This window comes from Orycteropus afer, unplaced genomic scaffold (genome assembly GCF_000298275.1).
Source record: "Orycteropus afer afer isolate SDZICR_OR568_19922 unplaced genomic scaffold, OryAfe1.0 scaffold00018, whole genome shotgun sequence".
NCBI classification, from domain to species: domain Eukaryota; kingdom Metazoa; phylum Chordata; class Mammalia; order Tubulidentata; family Orycteropodidae; genus Orycteropus; species Orycteropus afer.
Window position 1 is genome coordinate 2,153,222 of NW_006921605.1, and position 19,287 is coordinate 2,172,508.

At 56.6% G+C, this 19,287-nt stretch overlaps 1 protein-coding gene across 1 annotated transcript in view; it reads right to left on the reverse strand.

The window, feature by feature from the left end:
- RPTOR (regulatory associated protein of MTOR complex 1) overlaps nucleotides 1-19,287 on the reverse strand; it is a 428,490-nt gene that overhangs the window by 6,177 nt on the left and 403,026 nt on the right. Inside the window, exons 25-29 of the mRNA XM_007959595.1 lie at nucleotides 13,443-13,548; nucleotides 10,155-10,269; nucleotides 9,490-9,614; nucleotides 9,138-9,242; nucleotides 2,432-2,538 (exon numbers count right to left, since the gene is read on the reverse strand). Coding sequence (XP_007957786.1) covers nucleotides 2,432-2,538; nucleotides 9,138-9,242; nucleotides 9,490-9,614; nucleotides 10,155-10,269; nucleotides 13,443-13,548 — 558 coding nt within the window. The remainder of the gene's footprint in view (nucleotides 1-2,431; nucleotides 2,539-9,137; nucleotides 9,243-9,489; nucleotides 9,615-10,154; nucleotides 10,270-13,442; nucleotides 13,549-19,287) is intronic.

Sequence of the window (19,287 nt, forward strand, 5' to 3'; positions counted from 1 at the left end):
TCTGGTTAGCAGTCAAGTGCCTTAGGCACTATGCTACCAGAGCTCCCCTCACAAATATATACACCCTATAAAATTCAAGCCTTGAGTTGCAACACTGAAGGATTCTATGGGCAAAATAACGAATGATGCAGGAAGTATCAAAAGAAGATGGAAGGAATACACAGAGTCACTGTACAAAAAAGACCTGGTCGATCTTCATCCATTTCAGGAGGTGGCATATGACCATGAACCAAGGGCATTAAAGGAAGAAGTTGGAGCTGCACTGAAGGAACTGGCAAACACCCCGGCTCCAGGAAGTGACGGAATAACCCTTGAGATGTTTCAGCAAACGGACACCACACTGGAGGCACTTACTCGTGGAAGCCAAGAGGTCTGGAAGACAGCTACCTGGCCAACCGACTGGAAGAGATCCATGTTTAGACCCATTCCAAAGAAAGGTGATCCCACAGAATGTGGAAATCATCAAACAGTATCAATAACATAACACGTAAGTGAAATTTTGCTGAAGATAATAAAACAATAGTGGCAGCAGTACATGAACAGGGAACTACCAGAAATGCAGGCTGGATTCAGGAGAGGACGTGGGACAGGGGACATCGCTGTGATGTCAGAGGGATGTTTCTGAAAGCAAAGAACACCAGAAAGATGTTAAAAAAACAAAACAAAACAAAAGACCAAAGAAACCCAACCCAACTGCCGCTGGGTCAATTCTCATTCATAGCGACTCTACAGGACAGAGCAGAACTGCCCCAGGGGCTTTCCAAAGCTGTCAGTCTTTATGGAAGCAGACTGCTTCATCCTTCTCCCACAGAGCAGCTGGTGGGTTCAAACCTCTGATCTTCTGTTTAGCAGCCTAATGCCTTAACTACTATGCCACCAGAACTACGTTTTATTGACATTGCAAAGGTAACTGACTGCGTGGCTCGTGACAATTATGGATAACTCTGTAAAGAATGGGACATTCAGAACACTTAACTGTGTTCATGTGTAGCTTGTACATAAAGCAAGAGGCTGTCGTTCGAACAGAACAAGGAGATATGCATAGCTTAAGAATCCGGGAGGGAGTATGTCATGGCTGTATCCTTTCCCCACACTTAGTCAGTCTGAATGCTGAGCAGATAATCTGAGAAGCCGGATTAGAAGGCTCTCTCTCTGTGTGGAGGTATATGAAGAAGAACGCAGCATCAGGATTGGAGGAAGAGTCCTAAACACCCTGCAATGCATTGACAACACAAGCTTGCTGCTGAAAGAGAGGATGACTCGAAGCACTTACTGATGAAGACTGAAGACTAGAGTCTGCAGTATGGATTACATCCCAACATAAAGAAATGAAAATCCTCACAACTGGGCCAATAAGCAGCATCACGATAAAAAGAGGCAAGATTGAAGTTGTCAAGGATTTCATTTTACTTGGATCCACAATCAACACCCATGGAAGCAGCAGTCAGGACATCGCGATGTCACTGGGCAAATCTGTGCAAAGACCTCATTAAAGTGCTGAAGAGCAAAGATGTCACTTTGAGTACTAAGGTGTGCCTAACCCAAGCCATGGTGTTTTCAAGCCTCATATGCATGTGAGAGCTGGACAATGAATCAGCAAGACCAAAGAAGAGTTCATGCCTTTGAACTGTGGTGTTGGCAAAGAATGCTGAAAATACCATGGACTCCCGGAAGAAGGAACAACTGTCTCGAGAAGCACGTCCAGAATGCTCCTCAGACGTGAGAATGGCCAGACTTCAGCTCTCGTACTTGGGACGTGTTATCAGAAGGGGCCATTCCCTAGAGAGGGATATCATGCTTGGTAGTGGGTCAGCAAAAAAGGGGAAGGCCCTCAGCTGGATGGATCGACACAGAGGCTGCGATGATGGGCTCGAGCAAAGCAGGCATCGAGGAGCCTGGGGCTCACCAGCCCACGTCCCACCTGGTGGGCAGCCCTCACGGTCCCTCCTGTCAGTCGGTGGGAGTGGGATGGTCGAGGCAGGAGGGGGCTTCACTTTGCACAGCTCCTGCAGGGGGCTCTGCTCTTGACTTTGCACCCTCTCAGAGTCAAGGTGCAGCCCCACTTCGTTCATGTTCTAGGGTGTCCTCCCCACTCTGCATTATGACAGGAAATATGGCTGCTTTAGGAGCCCACAGCTGGTATCAAGCATTCAACGTGGAAGTGGTCACCCCACTGAGGTGTGGCACTCCTGACTCACAGACACCAGAGTCTGGGATCGCTGGGTGCCATGTGGGGTGGGAGCTTGGCATGGACTCAGGTGTGAGCCCCCGACTCACTCTCACGTGAGGCCCAGCCCCTTGGAGCCCATCCCTTCAAGCACATAGGGTTCACTGACAACGGCCCCCCACAAACCATCCTTCCAGGTCCTTCACAGCGAGGAACACCTGGGAGGTGGGCAACGGCCGCCCCCCCTCCCACTGGGTGCCTCACCTGCACCTTCATCTCCCGGTCTGTGTCCCAGATCCGGATGATCCGAACGTCCCCTGAGCTCATGAGAAGCCCGGTCTCCTGCTCCCAGTCTACCACCATCCCAGCTCCTGCGGACAGACGGACAGACACCAGCATCACCCGGGGCCTCAGGGGGCCCGGCGTCTGTACCACCAGGCAGGTCCCACCTCCGACGTGAGTGCTGGCTGGGCTCCCCATGCACCCTGGCAGCCGGGTGGGGTCCCACTTCTGGCATGGGTGCAGCTGGGTTCCTGTGCACCCTGACCACAGCGTTGGGCTGACAATGCCAAGATCCGAATCCTGGGCTGTTCTCGGATCTACACTACGCCTGGAGTCACCTCCAGGCTTGTCGGCACACCGGGGGCCGGAGGACTCCAGACTGATGCTTGTCTTTTCCTTTGAAGATGGTTACAGAACACCCTTCACACGGTTTGCCAGTTCAGATTCTCCAGGTGCACAGTCTGGTGACCAACCACTGGTCACATGCAAACGTTACTCAGGACGTCACGGAATCTCCCATCAACACAAACAGAAACTCCGCTTCCCAATGCCCCTCCCACCCCGTAAATGTGCTCGGTGCGTCCGCCCACGCCTGTCACTTCACACAGGTGTCACTGCTTATCTGTCTTCTGCGGCCCGGCCCGGCCCAGCCACTCTACCATGGTGTCAGAGGCAAGATAAGGACAGTCCCTCTTGGCTCTGTCGGAGCTCCAGGGCCTGACTTTGAGGGCACAGCAGGGCTTAGCGAGTACCACCCCACAGACCACGTGTGACCTTGACTCATGTGGGGACCTTCCCGGGGCCTACATCCACCCCCTATCGGAAATCACCGGGGAGGGCTGGCTTTAGGCAGACCGTGTTTCTAGAGACCCGAGGTTTCTAGAACAAGGTGGCCCCTTTCTCAGGAGCAGGTCTCACAGACCAGTTTACAACCTATGGGATGAATGCTAGGGCCTGCCCCCTTTCTTCAGAAAAAGTCCCCCTTGGCTCCTGACGCCATCCGTGGCCTCTCAAGGTTTGCTAGACCCCATGCTGTGGACAGGACTGTGGAGGTGGCTGCCACCAGCTGCCCAGCCCCCAGTCCCTCTATCTGTCAGTGTTCTGACCCTGCCCCCGTCTGAACTTCCAGACAGGTTGGGGGAGAGCACCCTGGTTCCTCTGGGGTTTGTGGGTGGTGAAGCCATGGTCTCTCCTCAGATGGGGGAGCAGAGGGGACTCAGGAGGCACGAGCCTCACGACCTTGAAGGAGAGCCCACGTGCCCCCCCTGGGGGTCTCCCCCACGGGCACCCCCACTCCTCCCCTTGTCTGCACCAGCCCCTTCAGTCCTATAGGAACTTGTTAGCTCTCTGCCCTCACCCCCAGTAACAGCCGACGGGCTGGGGGCTGGCCTTGCATGGAGCCAGGCCTGGCTTTTGAGAGCTGGGGCCTCCCCCAGCTAGGTGAGCTGAAATGCCAGCACTGCGGGGCCAGCTTCAGGGGGGGGCTCAGCTGGGCCTGTTGGTTAAGTTCGCTGCCCTGGTGTCCTCTCAGGACACAGCATGGCCCCCTCACCTCTGCCCAGCTTCATCCTGGACACAGGTCCCACATACTCGTCAGTACATGTCCTGGCAAAATGGCCAATTTCCTCCTTAAAATAAAGATGACCAGGCACTCTCCTGGGTCACAAACTTGGGGCCACTGGCCACTGGGTGGTGAGGATAAGCAGGTAGCCCTGGGAGGCCAGATGGCGACAGCAAGGCTGCAGCCACCACACCACAGAGGCGGCTCGGAGGACCCATTGCCCCAGTGACCACTGCCTTGCCGACAGCTCAACCACACCCAGGAGAGATCCCTGAACCACAACCACCCACCACACTGAGCCCAGCCCGTGCTAAGCAGTGTTGGCTGCCTCAGACCAGGCCGGAAGTCCTCGTCGGGGCTCTGGGCTGAGTTTGATTAACGTGTTTGTAACTGACCAGGGGGTGTCGGGCTCTTCACTCAGGGCTGTGGGTGGGGAGACGTCTGCTTCTGTGGCATCCTGGCAAGGGCTGGGGTCCTCCCAGCATGGGCGGGGTCTGACAGCAGGAGGGAGGATGGCAAACAGGCAGGACTGTCCCTCACACTAAGCCTGGCTTCCAAGGGTCCTGCTGACTACTGTGAAGAGTGACGTCTGGCTCTCTGTCCTCTCTGGGAAGCCCTGCAGGCTCCTCGTGGGACAAGCCCTTCTAACGACCCCAGGCCTTACTCATGGAAGTGGCGGCCATGTCCACTTTTGCTTGTCTCTTCCTCTCCAGAGATGAGGGAGTTAACAGTCTCAAACTTTCTTAACAGAGGTGACTAGCAAGTCAAATTTGAGTTTCCCCTTTCTAAGAACTCCTTTTTGAACTTTGTAAAGTAAGAATTCTTTATCAAACGCTATAGTGTTGACACGGTCTACGGAGCCTTGGGGGATGTCCATGAAACGCTGGTGACGTGGTAACCTACCCACCCAGCTGCCTTCTTGCCTGACGCTGCCTGGACTGCCCCACCAGCGAGCGTGGCTGGAAGACGGCCCAGAAGGGTGAGCCCCTCGAGGGCTGGTGCATTGGAAGAGGAGCACCAGGAGGCCACTCGCAGGGCCTGTGTCTCCTTCCAGGGCTTCTAGGATGAGACTGAGGGCCGGGGCTCAGCCTGGTCTCAGTGCTTCAGTCTGGCGGCCTGGTTTTGGCGCAGAGCACCAAGGGTGCAGCCAGATAGGGTTGGTAACGGTCCCAGTTACACACGGCTTTTCAGTGCCAACAGGACTTCATGTGGCTCTGCCTCACGTGCTGAACAAGACCAACTGGCTCTGCTTTGAAAGCTGAGGTGGGAAAACAGTTTCTTGGTAATGACGGTGGCTGTGGTCCCTGGGGCACGTCTGCAGGGTGGACCTGCTGGGGGTGGCTGTGACGGCCTCGTTCCAGGACTGAACCGCTGTCTCCCCCCCTGCACTGGTGGGGAGGTGATGGGGCAGAGGCGAGAAGGACTGGGTCTCTGGATGCAGCCAGCAGCCTCCCAGGAGGGAGAAAAGGTGCAGGAGGGTGCAGCCGAGCCGGCCGGGGGGCTCGTGAGGACTTTCTAGTTCTTTCTCTAAGACGTCTTTCCCAGTTAGTACCTGACCCCAGGAAGTCTGTGCTCACAGCCACTGTTCCTTCAGCGTGTGAGTGTGAAGCCTGGAGGACAGGGGACTGGACACACAGGAGAGGGCCTGGCCCTGGCCTCGCCAGTCCAGGAAGGCTGCATCCCGTGAGGACAGCAGAGGGGACGTCCCAGTGGTCACAGGAGGAGGAACAACCACTCACCTTCCTGCTTACTGCTGTCAAGATAGATCGAAACTTTTCGGGCCAGACCTGCGAGGAGACAGGGGTGGCGGGTGGGTGTGTGGGCAAGACCGTCAGTCACAGCAGAGTTAGCCAAGGTCACACGGGCACACCAACTGGTTAGAACCATCACAGAGAGGCCACAGGCAGAAAGGAGCAGATAGCGGGCGTCCACGCACGCTCCAGTCCAGAGAAAGGGCCCCTCCTTGGGCTGGCTACGGCCCAGTTGTGTGGCTCAATGAAGACTAAATGCAACTCAGCATGTCTGACTGGGAGCTTGGCAAGGGCCACAGCTTGGGGAACACGTGACCCAAGATGGTACCAGAACAGCAGTGCTGCCTGCTAGCTTGGCATGGAGTCAAAGCAGGCTTGTCGGGGAGGGCACAGTCTGTAGTGAGGTCAATGGTGGAAACACAAGGTTTGTTCTGGGCCATGATGGGGAGCAAGCGGGGACACTCTGAGCCCAGGACCCTATGATCTGGGGTGGAGTTGAGTAGGGGTGGCTCCTGGAGCGAGGGGCAGGCCAGGTGAGCACAAGGCACAGGCTGTGGGCAGGGCCGGAGCCTGGGAAAGGAGGCCGGAGCCTGGGAAAGGAGGCCCGATGGGCTTGGTTCATGGCGCAGCCTCAACGAGGAGCCTCAGGGTCAGTGTGGGGTGGTTTGGCCACATGGCCCCAGCTCCGCCTGGCACTCTGTGTGCGAGTGCGTGTGCCCTAGGCTCTCTCTCTCTGTGTGCATGTCCCCCAGGCTGTGTGCGTGAGTGTGTGTGCCCTAGGCTCTCTCTGTGTGTGCAAGTCCCCCAGGCTGTGTGCGTGTGAGTGTGTGTGCCCCAAGCTCTCTGTGTACGTGCGTGCCTCCCAGGCTGTGTGCGTGTGAGTGCGTGTGCCCTAGGCTCGCTCTCTCTGTGTGTGCATGTCCCCCAGGCTGTGTGCGTGTGAGTGTGTGTGCCCCAGGCCCTCTCTCTGTGTACGTGCGTGTCTCCCAGGCTCTGTGTGTGCGTGTGTATGTGAGGGTGTATATGTAACCCGGGCTCTGTGTGCATACACGCTGGAGACAGAGAAGACAGACAGACCCTGCAGGTGTCACAAGACTCCAGGTCTGGGGGGAGGGCATGTCCCACTTGGGACAGCCTCTTCTCTCCTTCACAAGCAATGGGACCTGATCTTCTGAAACCAGGGGCCACCACAGCCAGGTGGTGAGCACTTTCTGAGCCAGTGGGAATCAGAGCGCAGTACTTCACAGGGCAAGCCACCGTTAACCAGCCGTCACCCTTCCGAAAAGCCCGTCTCTTGTCCACTTTGTGCTGCATTCTCCGGGGCTGAGAGAATGGCCACCCTTCTGCCTGCACTTTTAGGCGATGAAAGTACCTGGGCCCACGGCTGTGCCCAGCACGGATCCTTCTAGAACCTGAGCAATGCCGGGGCCTCTTCCCCTTCACACAGAAAGCTCTGTGGTGCCTCAGGGACACACAGGCCCTGGGGGAGATCCACTGCTGCCGGACAGAGCCAAGAACCTCTGCAGCAGTGAGGTGGGCGGTGGGTGTCGGCCCCCAGAGGGAAGGTCTCCACGGTGGCCTGAGCCTTTCCCTCCCTCCCTCCTCCTGGGGCACCATGTAAGCCGGGAGGGCTGGGGTCCGGAGGGTAAGGCCATGGAAGCACACACCGCAGGTGAAAACTGCCGAGCAGAGGGCCGGGGCCCTCCACACGCTGCTGGGCAGGCGAGGGGCTCTGAGAGCCCGGGTTCCTTGCCCACTCTCCTTAGCTAGCCTCCCCCCAGATGCCGGCATGCTCCTTCCTCATCAGCACTGCCTTCATTGAAGCAAAGGGGGCAACGTCACGGGTACACGTGTTCTTCGGTCTCAGACCCACGGCAATGCTGCCCTGGGCAGATGAGCACAGCAGGGCAGGTCAAGACAGACGGGTCATCAATACCGGCATGTGCATTGCGCGGTGGCAGTCCAACCCCCCAGACCTTCTGTGGCCCCCCTGTGGACGCCCCTCTGTTTCTGGCCTGGCCCTGTGGGAAAGGCTGCTGGGGTAGTTTGGCCTGGGGCATGTGTCCTCCTGGAGGTGGCCAGGGCCATGGCTGGACTGGGCCACCATCTCCTGAGAAACCAACTCTGAGGCTCCCCCCTGAGCCACCTGTCCTGCAGTGCAGGCTGGCACAGTGAGAGCCAACCATGACGGGGATGCTGAGAGGCTGCTGCCCGGGGGGAGGGCGGCACAGAGCCTGGTGCCACACAGCGCTGAAGGGAGGCGACGGTGCTGCCCACAGAACCGCAGGGCCTGTGCAGTGTGGGCAAAGGGGGATGCGCAAGACCCTCCTTCATGCTCGACAAGCAGCCTCCACCTTGGAGTGGGGGCCTCACAGCTGAGGGCACCACCAAGAAGCTCCCGTCAGGCGCTCAGCGGGTAGTGCAGACAAACTGGTGGGCCTGCCCCGTGGACGATGGGCCTGCCCCGTGGACGGTGGGCCTCCCTGGTGGATGGGCCTGCCCCGTGGACGATGGGCCTGCCCCGTGGACGGGCCTGCCTGGTGGATGGGCCTGCCCTGTGGACGGTGGGCCTCCCTGGTAGATGGGCCTGCCCCGTGGACGGTGGGCCTACCTCATAGACAGTGGACCTACCCCGTGGATGGTGAGCCTCCCCCATGGACAATGGTCCTCCCCTGCGGACTGTGGTCTTGTACATGGATGGGGACGGCAGTGTCAATGTTGGGTAGACCTGGAGGCTTCTCACTCTAAAATGGTGCACAGGCTGGGGAGGGCGGATGTTTTAACTTCCATCTGGTGAGAGCCCTGGGTGCTTTATGACGCTGTGGGGAGATGACGTCCCTAGAAGCTGGCTCTTGGTGGCACAGCATCTCCCTGGAGAGCCACAGATGCTGTGTCTGGAGCCTGAGGGTTGGTTGCTGAGAACCAGTGGCAATGCCCCGCAGGCCTGACAGTGAATGAGGAGCGTGGGCAGGTGCAAAGCTACGCCCAGGGGTGTGGTGTGGGTGCCGGAGAATGGCAGTCACCTGACCTTGATCTGTTGTGGGGCCAGCATCAGGTCTGCTCAGCCCACTGCAGACAAGCCAGCACACCCACTTTGCATGCGATCACACCAGACAGGAATTAGGTCTGCCTTACTGCCTCCTTGGGGCACAGATGTCAGGCCTGCCAGCTGCAACGCTGCCCCAAGCAACACATAGCTCCCAGCTGAGGTCAGGCACACTGTGACCCAAGCTGCCAAACACAGGGCACGGACCCCCAGGCCTGTGTGGCTGCCTGGCGTCAGAGGGATGTGGGGCACATGCCAATGACTTGCAGGGACCTCCCCAAGTGGGACACGGACTTGGGCTCCCAGTGGCCTGGGGGTAGGCTGACCTACCTCGTGTTGTTGGTAGCATGTCAGAGAGCCCCTGCCACGCCGTCACCATCTCGGGGTTCTTCTCCAAGTCAGCAAAGTTCTTCCAGACCCTGATGGCGCCATCATCTGGGGCAGGAGGAGATAGTGAACCTGTGCCAGGCCTCTCGTGTGCTCCACATGGGAGGAGGTCCGGGGCGACTGGGGTATGATGCCGGAGACTGTGTGGTGGTCAGTGATCCCAACACCCAAGTCCCTCCTCGTCTTAGATTCCTGCCTGCGCATCTGGGAGCAGCACAGCAGGAGGCGAGGCCCCCCTGCCCCCCCCCCCTTGGGCCCCTCCAAGTGAGGCCCCTCGCTGTGTAAACCCACTCACCAGTGGCTGTCAGTAGCAGTGAGCAGTCCTGGCCATTCAGGTACTCCATGGCAGTGACCCTGGTGTACCTGGGGTTCCCGTTGTGGAAATAATCCAGCTTCTCCCCTTTCTCCCAGTCCCAGAAACTTAAGGGAACAAGAAACCAAGGTGAGAACCGCCCCCAGCTGGTAAGCAAGGAGAACCCTCCCGTGCCTTCCCACAGCACACGGGCACTTTCTCCATCATGCAAGGCGACACCTGTAATCAGTTTAACCTAGTTTTTCCCTGGGGCCTCAGTGATCCTCCCCAACATCTGTGTCTGCAGAGGTGGAAAGGGAGGCCCTAGTGTGGGTCCCTCTGCACACGTGCCACCTCACAGAGACAGATGCGCACTGCATCTGTCTGCACAGGACAATGCTCATCTCAGGCATGGGACACTGCTGCCCGTGCCTGGAGCCCGTCCTGACTCTGATGCCTGCTGGTGACATAGTGAGAGTGGAGACCGCTGGGGCCCAGCCACACCAGGACAGTGTGGGCAGGACTGCTTCTCAGCACACCTCCGAGACCTTTCTATGTGAAACTAGACAAAGGGCCAAAGGGCCTCCCGCTGGAGAAAGGCACAGGAGGACTGGACGCTCGGAAGTTAGCACTGACGGGCAAACCAGTCCCGGTCATGGCAGGCGTACCAGATGCTGTCTTTGTCAGCCACAGCGACACATGGTGTGAACGGGTGGAACTTGACCACCGAGGGGACTCCCGGATTCCTATTGAGGAATATCTGGTCGTCCAGGCGGGTGATACCTGCCGAGAGACACAAATGGGAGCATATACCTGTAGCCATGATTGACAGGAAATACTCACGCACACTGGTGTCTGAGAGCTGTGAAGGCACCATGCACACAGAGAGCGGTCCGAAGGGGGCCTGTCACCCTCCGGAGGCCACGGCTCCCTGCCCTTGGGGTCGGTGCCTTTGCTTGGATCCCTCTCCCCAGCTCTTGGCACAAAGCTGGATTCACAGTAGGTATTCAGTCAACTGGTCAGTACAGCCTACCCGTTGTAATTCACACACTGCTACCTACATGTTGTAACATACTCATTACAAACTAGGTTTTGTAGCCTACATACCACAACCTGCACTGTAACCTACACGTAACCTATACATCATAGCTCAATTCCTTACAACCTGCATGTAACCTGCACGTTGTCACTTGTCCCCTACAACCCGCACGTAACCTGTATGTCATTGCTCGTCCCTTATACCTACATATGTAACCTACACATTGTAACCTATTTTATAGCTATGTACTGTAACGTATGCATCATAACCTGTATGTCTTAGTTCTCTAGCACTGCTCTAGCAGAAATACCACACGTGGGTTGGTTTTAACAAACAGAAATTTATTCTTTCACAGTTCAGCAGGCTGTTGTGTTGCTAGGTGCCATCGAGTTGATCCCAACTCATAGTGACCCCATGTACAACAGAACAAAACGCTGCCCGGTCCTGTGTCAGCCTCATGACCCTGCTTAGGAGCCTAGACGTCTGGATTCAGGGTGCTGGCCCCAGAGAGGCGTTCTCAGTCAGTTCTGGAGGTCCTTGTCTCTTCTGAGCTTCTGTCCCTGGGCCATCTGCATGGGACCTTGCAGGTGTCTCCTCTGTCTCTGCACGTGGCTCAGCAGGCGTCCCTGCTTTTCCCGACTGCCCACTTAATGCTTTTATATCTCAAAAGAGATGCAGTCAAGAACCCCTATACACCAGTCCTGGCTCACTAACACGACGAAGATAAGCCATTCCCAAATGGGATTCTAACCACAGGCACAGAGGTAAGGGTGGACAGCTCCTATTTTTGGGAGACACAACTCAACCTGCCATTAGAAGCTGCATATTAGCAGCATATAGTTAGAATCGCTGGACAAGTGCAAAAGCTTTCAGAAGAAAGGCTTGGGGAGGTGGTCAGCACCATGGACCCAGGGTCACCCACCCCACAATCAGCTGGAGCACTAGTGGATCTTCAGTCTAGAAAGATGGCAGTGAGGACTCCTATGACCAGAGGATGTCAAAACACAAGTTAACCAGAGGGGTGAACGGAGATCTATTCACCAGGACCCTGAACACTAGAACGAGTATTTTGCAGCTTGGAAACACTAAACCCTTCACAGCTCTGAAAGAGCCTGCATGCACGGAGATGCTAGGGGACCAACTTGTAGGTGGGTCAGCGAGACCCTGTTTATTACGAGTGATCGGGAAGCGTGGGTGAACTGCCTGTTACATGATGAGGAGAGAGCCTACCCGGTGCTCTCAGCCTCAGATGACTTGGTGGATGGTGGGTGATCTGCAGGGCTACTGGGCTGACAACCTTCAACTTTGCCTGGCACAGTGTCTGGGCAGGAGCGGGTACCAGACAAGCCTCTTCAGGGTATGTCTCCTCAGGCTAAAGCACCTTCCGTGCAGCGGGGAGGGAAGTTCGGCACTCTAGTATCTTCTGTGTCCTGTGCTGATGCCAGGGCTCCCCATACAGGGCCCTCCTGGGCTGACAGCAGTGCTCTCCACGTGGGGCCACCTGTTCTCTCCCCAAGGAAGTGTGGGCGCCAGGGCTCACCAGCTCCAAGCACTTGAGTGGAGACCACAAGGGAAGCAGATGTGGAATTACGGAAAGCAGAGTGACAGCCCGAGTCTCTCTTGCCACTCCTCTTCCAGAGGTACGGAGAGTTATAAACGACGATGACCAGTTTACAGTGGAAGAATGACCCATGTGAACAACTGTGACCACCAGTGTTTCAGAGGGAGAGCTGTGAACAGAGGCAGGCTCCTAATAGGCCAGGCCTTCCTTCAGGCTGAGGGGCTGTGGGGGGCAGGAGGGGAGCCCCTGGCTCTCAGCCTGGGCCTGCTTCCCTCCCACCTTCCTACCCTAGGTTGCAGACCTGGGGGAACTCCTTCCTCTCCACTGGCCTCAGCTTCCTGTTTGTAGACGGAACAGTGGATGGCATCTGAGTGGATGGCATCCTAGTGGATGGCATCCGTGTGGTGGCCGCGTGGACAGAATCTGAGGGAACGTGGTCTAAGTAGACAGCCAGGAGCACAGTGTCTGAGTGGATGGCATCTGAGGGGATGGCGTCTAAGGGGACGTGGTCTGAGGGGACAGTGTCCATCTGAAGAAATGTGGTCTGAGGGGCCGGTGCCTGTCTGAGGGGAATGCAGTCTGAAGGGATGGCATCTGAGGGGATGTGGTCTGAGAAGACGGTGTCTGTCTGAGGGGACGCAGTCTGAAGGGATGGCATCTGAAGGGATGTGGTCTGAGGGGATGGTGTCCATCTGAGAGAATGTGGTCTGAGGGGATGGCGTCTGTCTGAAGGGACGCAGTCTGAGGGGATGGGGTCTGTCTGAGGGGGTGTGGTCTGAGGGGACAGCATCAGTCTGAGGGAACGTGGTCTGAAGGGATGGTGTCTGTCTGAGGGGACACAGTCTGAGGGGGACGCAGTCTGAGGGGATGGGGTCCGTCTGAGGGGATGTGGTCTGAGGGGACAGCATCAGTCTGAGGGAACATGGTCTGAGGGGATGGCGTCTGTCTGAGGGGACGCAGTCTGAGGGGGACGCAGTCTGAGGGGATGGGGTCTGTCTGAGGGGATGTGGTCTGAGGGGACAGCATCAGTCTGAGGGAACGTGGTCTGAGGGGATGAGGGGATGGCGTCCATCTGAGGGGATGCAGTCTGAGGGGACAGTACCTGTTTGAGGGAATGTGGTCTGAGGGGACAGCATCAGTCTGAGGGAATGTGCTCTGAGGGGACAGCGTCCATCTGAGGGAACGTGGTCTGAGGGGGCAGCGTTTGTCTGAGGGAATGTGGCCTGAGGGGATGGCGTCCATCTGAGGGAATGTGGTCTGAGGAGATGGTGTCTGAGGGAACACAGCCTGAGAGCATGGCATCCATCTGAGGGGACACAGTCTGAGGGGACAGTTACACTCGGCCTAGGTGCTTACCCCTCTGGATGAGCTGCTGCGCCTGTTTCCGCACGCGGGTGTTACGTAGGAACCGCCACTCGCGCTCTTTACGGGTCTGGCTCTCCAGGTCGTGCTCTTCTGGGATCTTCAACAACAAAAGTGTTAAGTCCACCATTAAAAACAGAGATTTCCCTAGACAAAGGAGGCTTGCCCTGGGCTGGACCCAGCTGGGGTCTCTGGCTGCTCAGGCACCAGGCCCCGACAGGTAAGGACTGGGCCCCAGTTGTGTCCTGGGCCCAGGAGGTCCTGCCCTGAGTTCACAAGCCCCCAGCTTAGGCCGTCCACGTCAACCTCTCTGGGGAGCACCCAGCGCCTGTCCCTGGTGGCCCGCAGGTCTGTAGGTCCTGAGGAGTCTCAGCAGGGTGATGGGCTGCCTCACCTGTGATCAAGGCCACCAGGTGTGGAGAGGGGAGTGCAGACTCACATGATGTCCCCCAAAAGAGCCAAGTACTCAGCCCCCGAGAGGGTCAGCACCATTCCACTCAGCAGGCCCAGACATGGAGCACAGGTGTCAGGGGGGACGAGAGGCCCCAGGGGTGGGGTGCAGGGCAGAACCTGTGCCTGTGCTCTGTGGCAGGGACACAATGGTCCCAGTGTGGCAGCCCCGGGCCAGTTGGCCGAGGAAGGCGTGGACTCTGCTGGTCCAAAAGTGCAGAATACACAACCATGGAAAGACAGAGCATGGCAGAGTCCGCCGCTGCTCTTCCTCTAATGCTGTGGGGAGGTGGGGCGTTTGGTCTGGAGATAAGCGAGCTCAAGGCAAAGGAAGTGACTGACAAGGAGGTGCTGCTTGGTGGCAGGCTGTGGCCAGCACTGGATGTGGCCCTGGGGGTACTCCCGAGAGCTGGGGCCTGTGAGGTGCCACTTAGTCCTGGGGAGGGAGGGCCAGCTGGACATCAGGTGCCTGGAAGGTGCTGAGTTGCAGGCCTGCTGGGGTTCAAAGCCATGTGCCACATGTCAGTGCCTTCCCTAATTACAGCCAGGGCCTGACAAAGCCCCTGTCCTCTGCACGTGGAATCTGAGGACTACCAACCAGCCTGGCTTTTCTCCATTCACTGAGCAGAGGCCCTCTTGGTTTTGGCCCGTGTCTGTCAGTGTGCGTGGGCGTGTGGACATGTGGTCGGGGCTGCGGCTGTGTTGTTAGGTGCCATGGGGTTGATTCTGACTCACAGCACCCATGTGACAGACTGGCCCTGCCCCGTGGGGCTTCTGGACTGTAATCTTTAAGGGGGCAGTCACTGGGGCTTTTGTCTAGTGTGGGGGGCAGGCCTCAAACCATCAACTTTTTGGAGAGCAGCTGTGTGCTCAGCCACCAGGCCGCGCGAGGCTGAGGGACAGCCGCACTGGCCACGGGAGTGTGTGCTTAGCAGGGGGCCTGGGTCTCTACTCAAAAGCAGACTCACTCACAAGTTGTCGAAGACACGTCTCCTTCATCACACGTGCCACCAAGCAAATGTGGCTGCCTCTCAGTCCCTGCCAGAACTCCAAGACTTGTGAAGTCCCAAAATAGAGAAAAGAATCAAACAAAATCAAAGCCCTGCTTCCCTCTGGCTGACAGGGGACACAGACTCAGCATGCCCAGGGCCAGTCAGAGCTTGGCTTGCCATTCAAACCCTCGTGGGGAAGGCACGGAGGACAAGGCCATTCAGCGAGGTCATGGTAAAGCTGTCATGTGTACATGTGGCTCAGAAAGATGGTGTGTACACACAGAATGTGTGAGGCCGTGTGGAGGTGCTGCTGTGTAAGAACGTACGCAGGACGCTGGCTGCATGCCTTCGAAGCTTCTGTCTGTGTGATAAGGGAACAAAACACCAGCCCAGCCCCTCTGATGCCCAGTCACAGACAAGCCATGTTCAAGTCCTAACCCCTGCCCCTGTAACTCGCCCTTGTTCAGAACTGGTTTCCTCCTGTCATGGTGACGAGGACAGCAGAGTTGGGTGGGTTGTAACCCCATCCCTCCTGAGAGGGGTCCTATGAAGAGAGACCACCAACCCACCTGGGGAAGGCAGACCCCAAGGGCCCGTTGGGCCCAGGACAAGGAGGGACTCTGCCCCCGAGCCCATGCCTCGGGCTGGTCTCCCAGCCTCCAGGACGCAAGGCAGTCTGCTCTGTTTCTGTGGTACTTCTGTCATGGCTGCCCTGGGGGACAGAGACCACCCAGAGGTGGGTGCCTGCCCTGCTTCACTAGGCAGGTCTCATCTTTCTTAAAAAGCAGAAATATCACACCTGGCAAAGCAGCAACCAAACACCAGCACGACCGAGCCGAGACACAGGCAGCACCAAAGGGCTGGTCAGAGCAGTTACTGGGGAGGAGGTGGCCCCCCCGCGGCGGATGGGAGACGCCGGGTTGTTAACAGCTGGTTTCATCTTGTGACAATCTAGAGTTTACTAGATAAGATGACGACTGACCAAAGACATGGGCAGTGACAAGGCTGGCACTGAGACCCTGCACGGTTCCAAAGCCGGGGTCTGCGGTCGACGGAGAGGGGCCTGCGCCAGGGCCGGAGGGGACACGACCCAGCCGGGCTGGTGCTGCTTCCTCGAGGGAACCTCACGGCTGTGGGCACAGCCGGCCACCCGTGTGCAAAGAACAAAGACGGAAGGGGACGCTGCAGGTGGCAGGCCATCCAGGCCATTTTGCCCGCATGCAGGCGCTGTCTCCCAGGCCAAGAACTCGCCGCGTACCCCAAGTTGGAACGGGGCCGCAATCTCCCTCTGCAGCTTGTTCCAAGCCACAGGGTGATGGCGGTGCGCGTGTGCATGCACACGTGTGTGTGCACACGTGTGCACGCGCCCCTTCCCCCTGGCCGCCCCACCCCCACCTGGGGCAACACTCAGGCTGGGCCAGGTCACAGCCTGACACACAACAGAACCGTGATGCGCCTGTGGAAGCGCCAGGGTGCCCTCAGGGACGTTCAGGGTGGAGGCCGAGTGGCAGTAGGTGGCGGTTCTCTGCACTGCAGCCCCTGGGATTCCTCCACAGGGATTCCCTGGGCTCATCCCCTCTCCCCTCCTCCGAGTGCGGCCCAGGGGATCCGACAGCACCCTATCTCCCACACTGCAGGGAAGCTGGGGCACACAGGGCGCAGGGAGAAGTTCCCACAGTTTGGAAATCCTGGGCCCAGGGCCGAGCAGAGAGGGCTCAGGAAGGCTGCTGAAGGCCCTGCTAAACCGTCAAGCCTGGAGGCGGTCTCCGTCCCAGGCAGCACCTTCCTATCCCAGTCAGGGGTGGTGGCCCAGCCTCCATCTGGCCTCTCGCCCTGTGCATTTACCAAGCAACTACCCCAAACTCGAACACAATCCGTCACCAGCCCTCTCTCTTGGAACAGCTGGGGCACTGAGCAGACAGGTGCCACAGGGCACAGAAGGCTTCACTGTGGTTCCACAGGCAACGGAGGTGTTGTCACAGATTCAGCTAATGCCACCTGCACGTTCTAGAACCAGGTGCTGTGGGGTCGACTCTGTCCCGTGGTGACCCCATGTGTCAGAACTGAGCTCCGCAGGGTTCCGAAGCGGAAGGCCAGTCCTCTTCTCCCCCCGCAGGTGCCCTGGGGGGACTTGACCCTCTAACTTAAGGTTCGCGCAGTGCTAACTGTTGCGCCATTTGGTGACCACCCCTCCCCAAGCCCTCTGTGGGTAAAAGGTGGGACGGGACACCCAGAGTGTGCTGAGCACACTTAGTCCACCAAGGGCAGGCTTTCCTTTGGGCCCATGCTTTCCTAAGTAGGGCTTGAACAGGAGGGAAAACGATAGTGGTTTTTCCCCCTAAAGTCAAGGTAATCGAGGTATAATTTGCATACAGTAAATGTGACCTTCTTCAGGTACAGTTCTGAGTTTTGACAAATGTAGAGCTGAGTAACCAGCGGAATCAACATACAGAGTAGATGCAACACTTTGTAGGCCTCTCTGGTCAACCAAGGAACGCTGGTGGCTCAGTGGTTAAGTGCTGGACTGTTACCTGAAAGGTTGGCGGTTGGAACCCACGGTCGCTCCAGGGGTGAAACATGTGGCAGTCTGCTTCTGTAAAGATTTACACTCTTGGAAAGCCTCTGGGGCAGGTCTCCTCAGCCCTACAGAGTCACTGGGAGTTGGTGGGCTCTCAGGCCCTGGCCTCGGCCTCACCCCATCCAGTGCTGCTCCGTGTTCTGCGTCCTAGTCTTGCCTTTCCTACGATGTCATCTAGATAGCTCCCACAGCAGAAGGCCCCGTGGGTCTGGCTTCTTCCGCTCAGTGGCTACATGCCTCACTCATCCGCGCTGTACCCATCATCAGCTGTCCTGCCGAGTGCTGCTTGGCCACGTCGCGGTTCACTCACTGCCAAAGGGGATCTGGGGTGCCTCTCGGGTTGGTGGTTCTGAGTACTGAAAGCCTTGGCACAGGGTTCTGAGGGAACACGAGTTTCGATGCAAACTCTGGGGTTCTCTGGGAACGGACCACTGGACTATATGGTGAGTATGTGTTTAACGCTATAAGCAGCAACCACGCGGCAGCAGTACTTTGCACATGCACCAGCGAGGCACGAGGGTTGAGCTGCTCCACACACTTTGCAAACACTTGGGATGCTCAGGTTTTGAGATTGCAGCCATTCTAATGGACAAACAGGGCCCTCTCACTGAGGTACCCTGCACCCTAGCGGTTAGCTTGGCAAGGGCTAAGGGCCTTCCTAGGTGGGCACTTGCCGTTTGTGCCTCTTCCTCGGGAAGGTGTCTGTTAAAGCCTTCTGCCCGTTTTTGAGAGCAGGTGGCTGCTTTTCTCCGATGGAATTTTGAGAGTGCTTCCCATCGGCCCTTTATGAGACATATGCTTTATAATTTTTTTCTTGGTGGTGGTTCATCTTTTCATTTTCTTCACATTGTCTTTTGAGAAGCAGAAAGTTTTAACTTGGATAAGTCTAGTTTATCATCTTTCACGGCTTTTTGTACTTTTGTATCTCGTTAAAGAAGCTGTTGCCAAACTCGAGGGCAGAGACTTTTCCCTGTGTTCTCTTCAGGAAGGTGTGTAGATCTGGGTTTCACATTTAGGCCTGGGACGCACTCTGAGTTTGTCTGAGGTATGGGGTGAGGTTCTCCTTCCTTTTCTCTCCTTGCCTATGGGCGTCCAGTTCTTCCAGCTCCGCTGTTGAAAGGATCAGCTTTTCTGCGAGGATTTAACAGTCCCCCCTCTGTCCCGAAGCCCTTGCCCGTGCTCCTGGGGGGTGATTTCTCAACTCTCATTTCCATCCCATCCGTCAGAATTTTCTTTCACCAACTGCGCATTGTCCACACTGATGTCCATCTTCAGGGTAATCTTGAAATCACTGTAAACCCTCCAATTTTGTCTTCAGTTTTGAACTTGTTTAGACTCTCTTCTTCTTCATATACACTGTGGAATAAACTGGTTACTTTCTACAAAAGTCTCACTGGGATTCTGATTGGGGTTCTCTGAATCTGTGCATCAGTTCAAACAGAACAGACAGCTTACCCCTGAGTCTTCCTGTTGCTAACGTGGCTTATCTTTCCATTTAGCAAGGTCTTCTCTGACTCTCTCATCAACGTTGGGAAGTTTTCAGCATACAGATCTTGCACAGGAAAAAAAAAAAAACAAACCATAAAAGTTTTACACCTAAGTGTTTCAGGTTTTTGGTTCTATTGAAAATCGTGCTGATCGTTAATTGTAATTTCCAATTGTTCACATAGAAATACAACCAATATTTGTATATCAATCTTGTAACCTGCAAACTCACTTATTCTAGTAGCATTTTGCACACATTTTACAATTCTGTGTGCACAGTAAGGTCAGTGAATACCAAAACCAAAAACCTAACTTACTGCCATGAAGTCGGATT